Source organism: Aquarana catesbeiana, linkage group LG07 (assembly GCF_042186555.1).
Source record: "Aquarana catesbeiana isolate 2022-GZ linkage group LG07, ASM4218655v1, whole genome shotgun sequence".
NCBI classification, from domain to species: domain Eukaryota; kingdom Metazoa; phylum Chordata; class Amphibia; order Anura; family Ranidae; genus Aquarana; species Aquarana catesbeiana.
This window is the reverse complement of record NC_133330.1, coordinates 291,695,531-291,710,420: the sequence shown is the minus strand read 5'-3', so window position 1 is coordinate 291,710,420 and position 14,890 is coordinate 291,695,531. Positions and strand designations below refer to the sequence as shown.

The 14,890-nt window shown below is 41.4% G+C and overlaps 1 protein-coding gene across 2 annotated transcripts in view; it reads right to left on the bottom strand.

Moving 5' to 3' along the window:
* TUT4 (terminal uridylyl transferase 4) overlaps positions 1-14,890 on the bottom strand; it is a 105,278-nt gene that overhangs the window by 41,203 nt on the left and 49,185 nt on the right. For both annotated transcript variants that reach the window (XM_073593525.1, XM_073593526.1), the window contains exons 6-10: positions 11,009-11,097; positions 10,265-10,316; positions 9,156-9,225; positions 2,999-3,125; positions 135-254 (exon numbers count right to left, since the gene is read on the bottom strand). In XM_073593525.1, the coding sequence (XP_073449626.1) occupies positions 135-254; positions 2,999-3,125; positions 9,156-9,225; positions 10,265-10,316; positions 11,009-11,097 (458 nt within the window). The remainder of the gene's footprint in view (positions 1-134; positions 255-2,998; positions 3,126-9,155; positions 9,226-10,264; positions 10,317-11,008; positions 11,098-14,890) is intronic.

Genomic DNA, 14,890 nt, shown 5'->3' with positions numbered 1-14,890 from the left:
TCAACATTCAATACAAGTATTGCAGGTTTAACAGCAGATGTACTAAACAAAATATAAAAGTACTGTGTACATCATTTATAAAAATATCAAAAGGAAGAGACAACAAGGAAAGATCCATTCTGACAGTGGCTTACCCAGGATCCCAGATATGCTGGAAGGATTGGTGGCTGTCTTTTTTGGAGGAAAAATACCACCATTAAGGCAAAAGAGTAAGAAGGGACCCCCCCTTCTGCTTGGCAGTCTATGTGACACAGCTGGAAAAGATAAACAAGATAAGCATTATTTAATTAGTTATTACCTCTAGCCCAGTCAGTCCCTTGTGTTGACCTTAAAGGCTAAAGCCGCGTACACACGACCGGACTTTTCGGCATCAAAGGTCAGACGGAATGAATCTGTCGGACAATTCGATCCTGTGTGGGCTTCATCGGACCTTTTCTATCGAAAAATCTGACGGACCTTAGAAATAGAACAAGTTTCAAATCTTTCCGAAGTACTCAATTCATTTCGAACAAACCGTTCGTCTGTATGCTAGTCCGACGGACCAAAAACAATGCAAGGGCAGCTATAGGATACTGGCTATTGAACTTCCTTTTCTAGTCCGGTCGTACGTCATCATGTTAGAAACGATCGGACTTTGGTGTGATCGTGTGTAGGCAAGTCCGTTTCGTTGGAACTCCGTCAGAACGTCCTTCGGAGTTCAGTCCCACGAGAAGTCCGCTCGTGTGTACATGGCATAAGGGTATTTAGGGTGTAATGCCGCATACATACGAGCAGACTTTACGGCAGACTTGGTCCGGCGGACTTTGACGGACGTTCCAACGGACTTTCTGAATGAACGGACTTGCCTACACACGATCAAACAAAGCCCAACGGATTCGTACGTGATGACGTACGACCGGACTAAAACAAGTAAGTTCATAACCAGTAGCCAATAGCTGCCCTAGCGTCGGTTTTTGTATGTCGGACTAGCATACAGACGAGCGGACTTTTCGACCGGACTCAAGTCCGTCGGAAAGATTTGAAATATGTTTCATTTCTAGGTCCGTCCAACTTTTGGGGAAAAAAAAGTCCGCTGGAGCCCACACACGGTCAAATTACTCGACGGACTCCGGTCCGCCGGACAAAGTCTGCCTGTAAAGTCCGCTCGTGTGTACGCGGCATTACATGTTACTATGGATCAATCCCAGCGCCCCCTAATCTTGCCCTTGTGACAGTGGGTGAAATACCCTTAGCCCAAACAGCTGTGTTATTCACAGGAATCTGTGAATAAATGAACTACAAGTCCCGTCTTCCACTGCGGCAGAAGACTTGAAGTTTTTCAGTGAACTTCCAGGGAGCTGATTAACACCTTTGTAATTCACTTGACAGTTTCTGTAGCTGGATAGCTGTGTGCCCGTACGGAGATACAGGTAGAGAGCTCTCAGCAGTGTCTGTAGAAGCTTGATCCACTGATCGCAATCGAAATGCTCCGCAGGCTCAAGTGTAAAAAAAAAAAAATAATAGCACATTTTTTGCCTGGAAAAGGTGAACTTATCCTTTAAAGGGAATCTATAGCATATTCAATGCATTTTAAAAACGGGTAATCAAGCAATCAGCTAGCTCTAAAGAACATTATCACAGTGTGTTAATGCTTTGAGAGGAAACAGGGTTCAGTGTCAGCATGCACCAACACTGCAGCCCGCAATTATTTTGGCAAAAGAATGGTGTGAAGCAGATACTATTTAGCTTACTGAAATCTTTGTACACAGGGCACACCATAAAGGAACAAGGTGATCAAATCCATTAAGATGGTCCTAATATTAAACTCGATGCAAAAGTTGTTCATTGCAAAAGCCAAGTGGACACTCTGTGCATGGGTGAAAAGATATTTAACCTCCACAAATGGAAAGGCTACAGTAAGGGCTCTCAACTTCCTGGCAAAAGAAAGCAAATGGCCAGGGAGGGGGATGTCTGAAAAGCTTGCAGAGTTTGTCAGGTATAAGTGCCGGTTCACACTGCTGCGCTGCGAATTTGTTCCGTTTTTTTGTCCTGTGTGAGGTGCGATTTTACTGCGAATTTACCACGATTTTTACACGATTTTATCGCGAATTTCAGGAGTTGGTCATAGCTGCAATTGATGTTCTAGCCAATGGAATCATAATGGAAAAAGAAAAAAGGTGTTAACTTCCTGTGTATTTCCTGGTTTTTGTGGAGAGTAGTGTGGTGGAATTCGCACATATCTGAACCAACAATGCGATTCCAGAACGATTTACATTGATGTCTATGGAGGCTAAATTCGCAACGGAGTAAACTCGCACAAGACCCTTTTTTTTAATCGCATCGCATTCGTAGGGGAATCGCAACGCATGTATGTGAACGACGGTCATTGAAAACAATGACTTTATGGATGACATACGAAATTAGAATGTTTTTGACGCATCACATTCGTTATGAAGTTGCATCAGTGTGAACCAGTACTAAAACTTGCCCAAAGAGGTCAATGGGACTGCAGTGCAATTGCTGTGGCACAGTGATCCCATTAAAAAAAAAAAACAGGCATTTAGGAGGTGGCAGGATTGCCTCCTGAAAGCCTGCAAGCCGCCCTTCTGCCACGCATCTAAACTTATCCTAAGAGCGGTCAAAATGTGCAATGATCTTTCAAAGGGACTGTCCGTAGTCAGCACTGTAGATGGCTTTAAAATAAAGCTGGATGTAATTTCTAAATGCAAAAAATATATATAGCTATTAATGTATAGTATATAAATAATACCAGTAGATTATTGATTCAGGCAGTATTGCATTTGAGGGTCAGGAAGGATTTTGTTTCCCATTTAAATCAAATTGGATCATGGTTTATAAGTATCTAATGCCTAATGGATCAGGCTCTGTGGATGTTGGGTTTTTACTGTATTTATTTTTTTCTTTTGTTTGAACTCGGTAGACTATAGTTCAAATTATTTGGGAAAAACAGTTTATTCATCATATAATAGCAAATACGACCCAAACAATGTTTACTTACCCTGGCCCAATAGCGGAACGCCATAACCAAGGTAATGAGAGTGGGCTCTAATCTGCCAACAGCTGCCAGTAATTCAGTGGTAAGGCACGCTGTGTCATTTCCAGCACTCACTTTGCATGTCAACCCGCTAGAAAAAAATGAACAATAGTTTATAAAAACACACAGCAGATAACATTCAGCAATATTAAAGCTAAACATGAGGTACACAAACATGAATTACATATATATATATATATATATATATATATATATATATATATATATATATATATATATATATATATGGGCTGTTTTACCTGCTAAAGGGTTTGTACAGTGCCTTGAAAAAGTATTCATACCCCTTGACACTTTCCACATTATGTAATTTTACAACCAAAAACGTAAATGTATTTTATTGGTATTCTATGTGATAGACCAACACAAAGTGGCACATAATTGTGAAGTGGAAGGAAAATGATAAATGGTTCTCAATTTTTTTTACAAATAAATATGTGAAAAGTGTGGCATGCATTTGTATTCAGCCCCCTTTACTCTGATACCCCTAACTAAAATCTAGTGGAACCAATTGCCCTCAGAAGTCACCTAATTAGTAAATAGAGTCCACCTGTGTGTCATTTAATCTCAGTATAAATACAGCTGTTCTGTGAAGCCCTCAGAGGTTTGTTAGAGAACCTTAGTGAACAAACAGCATCATGAAGGCCAAGGAACACACCAGACAGGTCAGGGATAAAGTTGTGGAGAAGTTTAAAGCAGGGTTAGGTTATAATAAAAAAAATATCCCAAGCTTTGAACATCTCACGGAGCACTGTTCAGCCCATTATCCGAAAATGGAAAGAGTATGGCACAACTGCAAACCAACCAAGACATGGCTGTCCACCTAAACTGACAGGCCGGGCAAGGAGAGCATTAATCAGAGAAGCAGCCAAGAGGTCCATGGTAACTCTGGAGGAGCTACAGAGATCCACAGCTCAGGTGTGAGAATCTGTCCACAGGACAACTATTAGTTGTGCACTCCACAAATGTGACCTTTATGGAATAGTGACAAGAAGAAAGTCATTGTTGAAAGAAAAACATAAGAAGTCCCGTTTGCAGTTTGCAAGAAGCCATGTGGGGGACACAGCAAACATGTGGAAGAAGGTGCTCTGCTCAGATGAGACCAAAAATGAACTTTTTGGTCTAAAAGCAAAATGCTATGTGTGGCTGAAAACTAACACTGCACATCACCCTGACCACACCATCCCCACCGTGAAACATGGTGGTGGTAGCATCATGTTGTGGGGATGCTTTTCTTCAGCAGGGACAGGGAAGCTGGTCAGAGTTGATGGAAAGAGGATGGAGCCAAATACAGGTCAATCTTAGAAGAAAACCCGTTACAGTCTGCAAAAGACTTGAGACTGGGGCGGAGGTTCACCTTCCAGCAGGACAACAACCCTAAACATACAGAAAAGCTACAATGGAATGGTTTAGATTAAAGCATATCCATGTGTTAGAATGGTCCAGTCAAATTCCAGACCTAAATCCAATTGAGAATTTGTGGCAAGACTTGAAAATCGCTGTTCACAGACGCTCTCCATCCAATCTGACAGAGCTTGAGCTATTTTGTGCTGCTACATAGCCCTGCCTGTCCGGAAAGGGGGCCTGATCTGCAGTTTCACTTTTACATGTAGGTCGCCTCCCCAAACAAAAACACCCTGTGAGTGGACAGTGAAAGGAGAAGCAATACACTGATGAGCTCATCTTTCTGTCACTCTGCTCTCTTCTCCTATTAGTATCCCCCTTTTATTGCAGCAAAAAACATATTGGCTCCTGTGTTACTACTTTTCCCCCCTGATCTGAGCTCTCCTGTACAGATTGTACAATACATTGCAAGAGGTTGATGCCACACAAATTCAGGTACTTCCAAAATGGCACTTGAAAAGTCCATTTAAAGATGCAATAATGATAGCAGAGCTGTATTCATTTGACTTTCCTATATTCACACTCAACAGCCCTGTTCCCTGTCACCTCACTTCGTCATTGGAGCCAGAGCGTTCTTCCCTGTATGACTTTCTGTCTATGGTGAACGGTGAGCCTTCCGAGGGTTATTAACCCCTCCTCTTCAGGAACAATTGGTTGTACCGTGTCTAAAAACCTTTCTTTTAAATTCCATTCATTTTAGTGTATAGTTTTAATAATTTTTTCTATATACACTACTGTTTACACTTTTACTTATAGCCCTATGGACATTGTTGGGCTCTAACCTATGTGAAATAAAGTGTGTTTTTAAAATTTAATCCAAGGTGTACATAAATTTATATGTGAATACACATATGGACATATCTTTTGACTTTTTTCCCCATAGAGCACTGCTTGTGTTTTCGTGTCTTTCCTATATGCATGTCCAGTTTTACTTAATCTCTTCACTTTAATTTCTCTAATCCATTTGAAAATCTGAAAATGGGTCGATTACCTTTTTGTACATTTAGTTAGGGCTGAGGAAATTAACGATTAATTCCTTGATTAATCGTTAATTTTTTTGATTGATCAAAATTTTTTTGGTCGGTAGGCTGCCTGCCCTGGGGCTGCTTTGGGCCAAGCTGTGGCTGCAGCGCAGCGCTCCGCTCTCTCCTCCTCCACTATATGTCATACACAGTCTGCGGGCATCTCCCGCTGTGCGTCTCCGAGCTGAGTGTGAAAACTTTGGCCGCGCTGTGAGAAAAGTCCCGCCCTCCTCCTAGATCAGCTCGTGTGATAGACGCAGTGTTCTGTCTATCACACGAGCTGATCTAGGAGGAGGACGGGACTTTTCTCACAGTGCGGCCAAAGTTTTCACACTCAGCTCCAAGACACACAGCGGGAGATGCCCGCAGACTGTGTAATCCAGGCACTGACTACAGTGAGGCCGCGATTATGGGCACGGTGAGACTGCATTATGGGCACAGCGGGGCTGCCATTATAGGCACAGCGAGACTGCCATTATGGGCACGGTGAGACAGCATTATGGGCACGGTGTGGCTGCAATTATAGGCACGGCGAGGCTGCGATTATGGGCACGGTGAGGCTGCGATTATGGGCACGGCGAGGCCGCGATTATGGGCAACGTAAGTCTGAGATTACGGGCACGGTGAGACTGCATTATGGGCATGGTAAGGCTGCGATTATGGGCACGGTGAGACTGCATTATGGGCACGGTAAGGCTGCGATTATGGGCAGGGTGAGACTGCATTATGGGCACGGTAAGGCTGCGATTATGGACACAGTGAGCCTGCGATTATGGGCACAGTAAGGCTGAGATTATGACATGTGACATCCTAGCCATGCCCCGCTATGTCATAACAACGGTGCTAAATCAGCTAAAAGTAGTTGGATCTGTACGTGCGTTATAATTAATCGAAATTAGTCGATTAATCGATTTTAAAAAAATTGATTAATCGAACACGAAAATTTTAATCAGTAACAGCCCTACATTTAGTATAATATTTAGTCCATAATGATAAAGCATTTTAAGCCTTAGGACATTCTTAACTCGTATGTAAAAAAACTAGTTATATTACTAAACACATTTTTACTGGGTATCTATATATTGTTTATTAGAGGAGTTCCATTGGGGAGATCTCCCTTCACTTCCTGTTCCAAAGACTCTACAGTGGCTAAAAAAAAGTTTCCACTAAAACTAATACTTACCAAACCTATATGTTTCTTCAGATCTTGGAGAGTCTATTTGGTACATAGTATTTTAAACACCTGGAGAAAGGCTATCTAGCAGCTACATACATCTAAGGAAAATCCTGGGAGACATATACTAAAATGGAGGAGTCTGGCTGACTGATGCACAAGGAACTAGGAAGTGCTGTGGAGAAAATAGGACATGGAAAACGCCGTACGCCGGGACTGCAGACCGGAATACAGGTGACCATTTCACCCCTTCACACCAGCACAGCTTAATGCGGTTTTTAAATATATTTAATGTGAGTGTAACGTGATGAGTTTTTAGTTGCCATTAAATCTTTTTAAACAGAATTACACTATTGCACGCCTCTATTATTCCCTGTATGAATATGAGGTGATCTTTGCAATTACCAGACGGAATTGTGGCTTTATTGATCAGCGTTCATACCAGAAGGTGGAAAGAATATGGGATCTGTGCTTACCATTAACCAGCCACTATATGGATGATGATCATCTAAGCTGTTACCATTTAGTACAGGCTTGTTTTTAAAGCCCTTAAGGTGAGGGCACACCTGAAGGGGGAAAGTGCACATTGCATGAAGACACCATTTGTTGCACTTTTTTCTTGCTTCTCAATATTGAGGACTGTGTATATACACACTGAGGACTTGCACTTTATTCATCTACTATTGAGCACTTGCACTATAAAAGGGGATATTTTACTTAATAGCTTATTATCTTTTTATTTATTATCATTTTTAGAGGTTTAGTATATTGCATAATTTTTAGCGCCGCACATTGGGTATATATGTTCAAATATTAAAAACTATGCACTAAAAAGTACGTATATACCTTTAGCCTAGGTTCATATATGTGCCATGTGGGAACCAGCACGATTACATTGCCGTTTCTGGCATCGCATCTCTCTCGCAGGCAGTTCACACTGCCCTCTGCGAACCGATGCAGTTGTCAATACAATGGTAATGACATCCCCAGATCGGTTCACAGATTGCAGTGCGAACTGTAAACTTGCACATGAATCAGATAGCATGGATAAGAACACCCATGCAATCCGATTCTAGTGCGGGGAAAAAAAAGTACCTGCACTATTTTCGTGCGAATCCAATGAATCCAGCCATACAGCTTTCAGGCCACTTCCCTGTGTGTATAATTTATATATATATATACATATATATACACATACACACACAGTCTCTTATCCTTTTATACATATATCTTTTATTAGGGCTGTTTTGGCTAACATTGATCCACATGTCTTAGGTTACATTTAAGGAGCTAAAGCCCCTGTGTCCGCCCCACAGACATTTGATGCCACTAATGTTCCGCCACGTGCTGCTGTAAGTGCTATAGGGCCATGTTGATTAAGTATTGAACTTACAAAACATTTGCGAACACATTGTGAAAATAATGATGTTTATACTCATTTGTATTCATGTTATACTATGCAGAATATGATAGTCAACCTATGGGTCTTGAAGAAGCTATGCAATTCAGCAAAACGTGTTGACCCATGGAGGATTGAGCTACCTGTACACCTCAAGCTTATATAATGTAAGTATATTAGAAGTTGTTAGAAGGTTATTGTATCATATCACAGTACAATCTTTTGATGTTTTTATACTATTGTGTATTTTTTTTACATTTCTTTTGAATTTTAAAACTGTTGAAAATAAAATTATATTTTTTTATCCTAATAGTTTCTGTATCATGTCATGCCATTAAAGTCCAGTACTAGCAGGGTAGAGCCCTGCAACCCCCTTTCTTTTTTCTAAAAGTTTCTACAAAATTTTCCTCTTAAGCCATTGTACACACAGACTGAAAATCGTCTGAAATCAGTCTGTTCACCAGGAACTGGAAGACTTTCAGCCCATGTGTACAGCTTTCAGTTCGACAGAAGCTGGTCTCACGACTGGCTTCTGCCAATGGGGCATGCTGGATTAGCCAGCATTGGAGCCATATCCAATCAGCTCATGCAGCCAATGACTGCGAGCACTGTTCAGTGTGTTCTGGTGGGGGGGGGGGGGGGGGGCAGAATATAATAGCACAGGGGGGAGATCGCCACACTAACATCGATCTCTCTGGGGGGTTTTTCGTTCAGCCTGCCGGGTTTAAATTAAAAAAAATAAAAAAATTCCCTTCCTTCCTTAGTGACAACTGTAAATTGTTGGCTTTATCATCACTTACACTGATAATAGTCACCATGTCAAAAGTGATTCTCCCCAGCAGAGACACAAACAGAAATGAAAACCTTCCTCCCCAAGCTATAGTATTCTTGAATCACTGATCCAAAAAACATATGCAGATCAGCACAGCCTTTACTTGCTATACCAGGTAAGAAAATCAAAGTACTGAAGCCAGAGACAGCCACATGGCAAACATATTAAGAAAGGGAGGCCAGCAATGGCAGCCCTCTTGTTCCTTTTAGTATAGATTTCTATACAACAAAATACTCTCTGTTATTATAAAAGAATTGATAAAGGTATCTTACCTATTTTCATCCTTGCAAAATACAACAGGAATCTTTGCATGGAAATCAGACTCAACATCAATATATCGAGCTGGAGAACAGGAAGGAGGATGAAGGGGGGAGAAGAAAGAGAATTAGCCATCAAAACCGATTAAAATCTCTTAGTGCTTCCTAGTGTAAAGTGAACCAGTACTTTGCCTAGACTGGGAAAAGTAACAGAAAGGCTGCAAAGCAGGTACCTCTACATGCCATACTTACCTTTAGCACACTCCCTGCTGCGAGTTTCCATCAAAATTCCTACACAACAAGTATTAAAGAAGAAGTATAAGAAAGAAAAAAAATACACATACATAGTGTATTCATCTCTATGGCTGCAACATCGCTGTGATGCTGCAGCTGTCCCCGCCGGCTCTAAGACAGAGAACTGATCGATCACGAGACCGCTCAACACTCAGCTCTCAGTATTCCCTGAGCTGGGAAAAGTGATTGTCAGTCATCGCTCTTCACTCTGCCCCTCCAGCGGTCACTGAAGGCTGAGCCAGCTGGCGATAAGGCATCTTAGTGGATCCCGACAATAAAGTCAGGATCCTTCCAGAGCCTACAGTCAGGATCCTTCCAGATCCTGCAATGGCTCCATGATGTCAGCCGATGTCCGTGATGCGCTCTGAGCACTGAATTGTGGGCACTGAATTGTGGGAGGCATATTATATGTGTCCAATACTGAAGAGGCTTCCTGGGACTACTGCAGAGGTTCAAAGCAGCAGGAAGTGTGGTAAAGGTAAAGGAAGGCACTTCATTGTTTCTGGTGTGCAGTGTACCTCTTACTTAATATGGCCAAAGTGCAGAAGTACTTTGAGATACTTTAAAATATCAACTCATGCCAATGTTTATCTTCTTTCTTAGGTATGTTCATTTAAGTTTCATTTTTTTTAGCTAATCCTTCCACTAGCTACAGCAAGATGATTTTCTTTAACTAGAATCAGTTTGCTTATATGTGTTTGCAATTAGCCAATAAACCGTAATTAGTAGCACATACAGAATTTGGTAAAATGCAAACAATTAACAAAACAATGTAATAAAAAAAAAAATAATAATAAGTGTTTAGAACAAAATAAATGATAACGACTTACAGCTGTTCTTCAGAATCTCAAGAGCCTGGATTAAAACATCTGGCTGGTTCATCTAAAACAGATACAAGAATATTATACAATGTTCTGGAATGACATACAAAGTATATCATATTTAAAATAGTTACAAAAATGGTGGTTTTACCATTGCTCATGTCTATTACAGATATTCTCCATAATGGGGACACAGTACAGATGTATGAACAACAGATATTCCTGGCAGAAAATAAAACGTGAGAATGGGCTGTATAACAAGTGCTATACTTTTCTGCCAGGAATATCTGATGTTCATACATCAGTACTGTATTTGTACATTTGCATATACACACACAAAATTCTAGCTTTTTTCAATCAGAAAAAGGTGACGTATGAGTGTATTTGCGTGAACATTCTGAACAGCAATGCAGATTTTTAACAATTTTTTTTCACTGCTCTATATGAAGCAAGTTTACACACCGTTTACAGGCCCAATAAAAACAATGAGCTGCATTAAGAAAATGCATGAATGCCTATAAACGTGGCATTTTTAGGTGTCCCATGTACTAGAGGTGTAAAAAAAACCTTGAAAGAGGCTTTTCCCTACCAGATTCAAACCTGACAAAAGAAAAGTTGCCAGTGAGATAACAGGCTGCCTCCCTTGAATCATTGGTCTGTTCCACACAGTTAATGCTTCATATGTGTATGTGTGACAGGTACACTTTAAAATAATCTTATATGATTCAGAAGATTGTCTTTCGCTATACATACCTTTGGAGGAAACTTTATGTCTATATTAATGTCACTTGCTTTAAATGCAAATCTGGTCAGTGATGATCCATACATTCTCAGGGAACATTCTAAAAGTAGAACATAAAATTTGATTTTTCATTACTTTAGAAGCGGATAACAAGAAGGTAACATGTATGTGAAATGTTCATAAAATGTAACCACTTTAAAGTGAACTTCTGCTTTGTCCATGAAGGGAAAGGTGTCACTTTATTGCCCCCTCCCCAGCAACACATACCTGCCATCTATTCGATTAGGTTCCACGCCGTTCAGAAACTGGGAACATGGGGAAGTCCTGTGTAACCTAATATTGTTGGGAGTGTTGGACCCGGGCTGTGGATTCCTGTTCTGACAGCACTGATTGGCCCAGGTCTATCACATGGAACATGCTCCTCCATACCTGGAAGTACAGGTTACTTCCTACAGCTCCCCACACTGAACTGTGCAGCAGGACAGGAAAAGTTTCACTCACTGCCTGTCATGGGGGGGGGGCTCTTATTGCGATCTTACTAAGGGTGGCTAGGGTATTGAAAGGTTAGCGGTTCTAACCCTTCAACACCCTAGCCAAAATTCAAAAATTTTGAGATGAGTGGCAGTGCTGGTGGGGGGTGGGATCAGTGGCAGTGCTGGGGGGAGTTCTGATCAGCCAACTTAGGTGCTCTTGATCAAGGTCATCTGCTGATCTGAGAACTGTAGTGGGGACTTTTATTAGCAACTATAATCACAGGTAGTGTTACTCACTGTGTCTCCAGCTTCACTGTGTCTCATAGCAGTGACACCTATGCCGAAGTTAGGAGATAGGATCTCCTCCAGCTACTCCCATTTCACATTCTTCATCAGTCAGCTGACCTCTAGTCTCCATGCTGTGAACTGAATGGGCGGCTGCAAAGAGGCTGAGTGAGCGGCCACAAAAAGGCTGGGAGAGCAGCGTGGACTTCAGGAACAACCCAGAATTCGGTGACCCCTGGCAAATTGTCATTCAACCCCCGAGGTGGTCCCGACCCCCAGGTTGAGAACCACTGGTCTATGGAAAACTCTGACAATTTTTGCAGCCTATGCTGTGGATGTTCAATAAAAAGTCATAGCTTAGAGACAGCCATCACAGAGGTGAAGGCTATAATAAGATCTAAGTGAACTTTTGCATATCCTGGTCTACAGAGTATAGAATCCACCACATACAAATACGTCATACTTGGCAATCTCCAACCAACTCTGGCTGAAACAGAAGGACCTATGAGAGTACATTTACCTATTTGACAGTCAGTTTCTGTTACTTATATTGTACTAAAATTACTTGATTACAAAATACAGTATACAGCTTAGGGCCTTAACAAAAGCAATGTCTACAGCAGGCTTTGTAAAGCATATTTCATATTCCAATCTCAGAATGCTTTAACACTACTGAATCCTGCTATTTGTTTAAAATGAGACACTCGGCACTCCCATTAAAATTTGTGTTTAACATCCTCAAACTGGAACCAAATATTCTTTCAAGGCATCAACAAAGCTGCTTGAAGCCTGGTGAATTCTTTGCAAATGCTTTGCATATTACCATTAAACCCTATACTCTTAGGCAGGCCATACATGGGGTCGAATTTCGAAAGAATTTTCTTTCGAAAATCCTATCTAAGAATTTTCGCTTGAATTTCGCACCATTAGCGGGCTGCAGCAACAGCCGATTTTCTGTGCGGCCATCGAATTTGAGTAATCGGGCATGTTGGAAATTTTTTGAAAAACGAATGATTTTCTAATCAATAATGTGATAATCGTGCGAGAAATGTCATCGAAATAGAAATGCACATGTGCAAGAAACGAAAATTCCTGAAAAGAAGATTCCCAGCCATTCTTTTCTGTAGCAACAGGAGGTGAAATTGAAGGCTTGGTTGGTCGAATTTCAACACCAATGGTGGCACCATCAGATCACAAAAACGCACAAAATTTCTGATTTTCAAAAAAAAATTCTTTCGAAATTCTACCATGTATGGCCAGCCTTAAGCCTAGTACGCACCACTAGGTCAGAGCCGCTGTACTAACAATCTGATCTCGCCTGCTGTTCTATTGAACTCCCCCCCACCAGAACACTCCGGTCTATGCTCTCAGACATTGGTCGAGATCGCTGATTGGGAACCGGCCGGCTGCTGGTTTTCCAGCTTCCCCATCCGGCTTCTGTCTGACCGGCTGCCATACATTCAGCCCATGTGTACTAGGCTTTGTACTTGTAGCCTGTATGAACAAGACCTTAATCCTGAGCTAGGAGTGACTATTCTGAATTCTGCCATGCATTGATCAAGAAATCTACATTGTATACATTGTGTATAAAGCCTCCTCAAAACCCACTGGGGTGGAGATGTGATCTGTCAATATATTCTGCAATGCCAGCTTTGTTTTGTAATCAGCCCTGCAAACAGGTTTTAGCCCCTCAATCTGATCTTTTGTCTGGGAATCTTCTATACCCTGGAATAGATTTCCATGAAAATAAGATTCATTTAAATGTAAAAGCTAGTCAAATCCAAATTAAAATGTATATACATATATCAGGAAGGACTAGAAGGTTTGTGTGAAAAGAATACCTAAATTAAATAAACATGTCTTCATGTTAAATCAGATTACAAACTGAGTAGCTGTTACTGCTACTGAACTACAGAAACGACAGCAATGTTTTACCTACTCAAGAAATGAACCAGACATTTCAAATGTGATAATGGTCAACTTATCCAACCTATTAAAAGGAGAAGTACAGCCAAAGATTGTTTAATAAAAAGGGAGGGTTTAACTGGGGCTAGTAATAAAGCAGCCCATAGATGGATCAGTTTTGTTGTTTAACCAGTGAGCTGAATGAAAAAAAGTGACATGATTCCACTATCGACACATTCAATGTGGATGGGGGGAATCCTCCCCGCTGGGCTATTGTATTCTGAAAGCAAGGAGGCTTCCCCACCGTCTGTCAGAATACAATGATCAGTAATGCCGGCTATAGCTAAACGAGCAGGGAAAATCTGATGGGGTTGATCAGCACACTTTATCCTAGATTTGTATTGTTTAATCCTTCCCCAGATAGTTACTCCCCCCACATCAGAACTTTTATTAAAAACCAAGCAGAACAACACATAATTCTTATGCCCCGTGCACACAAGCGGATTTTCCGTCGGGAAAAAAACATGGATGGTTTTTCTGACGGAATTGCGCTCAAGCTTGCCTTGCATACACACGGTCACACAAAAGTTCTCTGAACTTTCGACCGTCAAGAACACGGTGACGTACAACACTACGCCGAGCCGAGAAAATGAAGTTCAATGCTTCAGAGGATGCGCCTAATTGTTTTTGAGCATGTGTAGGAATTTTGCGCATCAGAATTTGTAGACAATCGCATTTTAGGATAGGAACTTTTCCCAACTGAAAAATAGAGAACATGCCCTCAATATTTTGCTGGCTGGAATTTTGCCAGCAAAAGACCGATGGAGCATAGACACGGTCGCATTTTCTGACAAAAAGCTCTCATCAGGGTTTTGCTAGCAGAATTTACGTTCGTTTGTACGTGGCATTACTGTATGTATAGGTAAATAAATGCCTGTGCCTAAGGCCACTCACCACTCTTGATAGCACCAGCTGTCAGCACTGCTGTCTAAACCTGCCTAAAGCCAGCCATAGATGGAGCGATTTTCTTTCCTGCAACCCACTGATTCCCCCATCATTAACACAGATGGGGGGAATCCCTCCCACTGAGCCAATGTATTCTCCCGGCTGGAGGGGCCATCCCTGCCAGGAGAACACAGTGATCACTGCTATTGGCTGCTGGCAATAATTGCATTTAGAATCCAACAGGCTGGTTGTACCCAAGTTTAATGATCAGTCAGCTTGGGCACA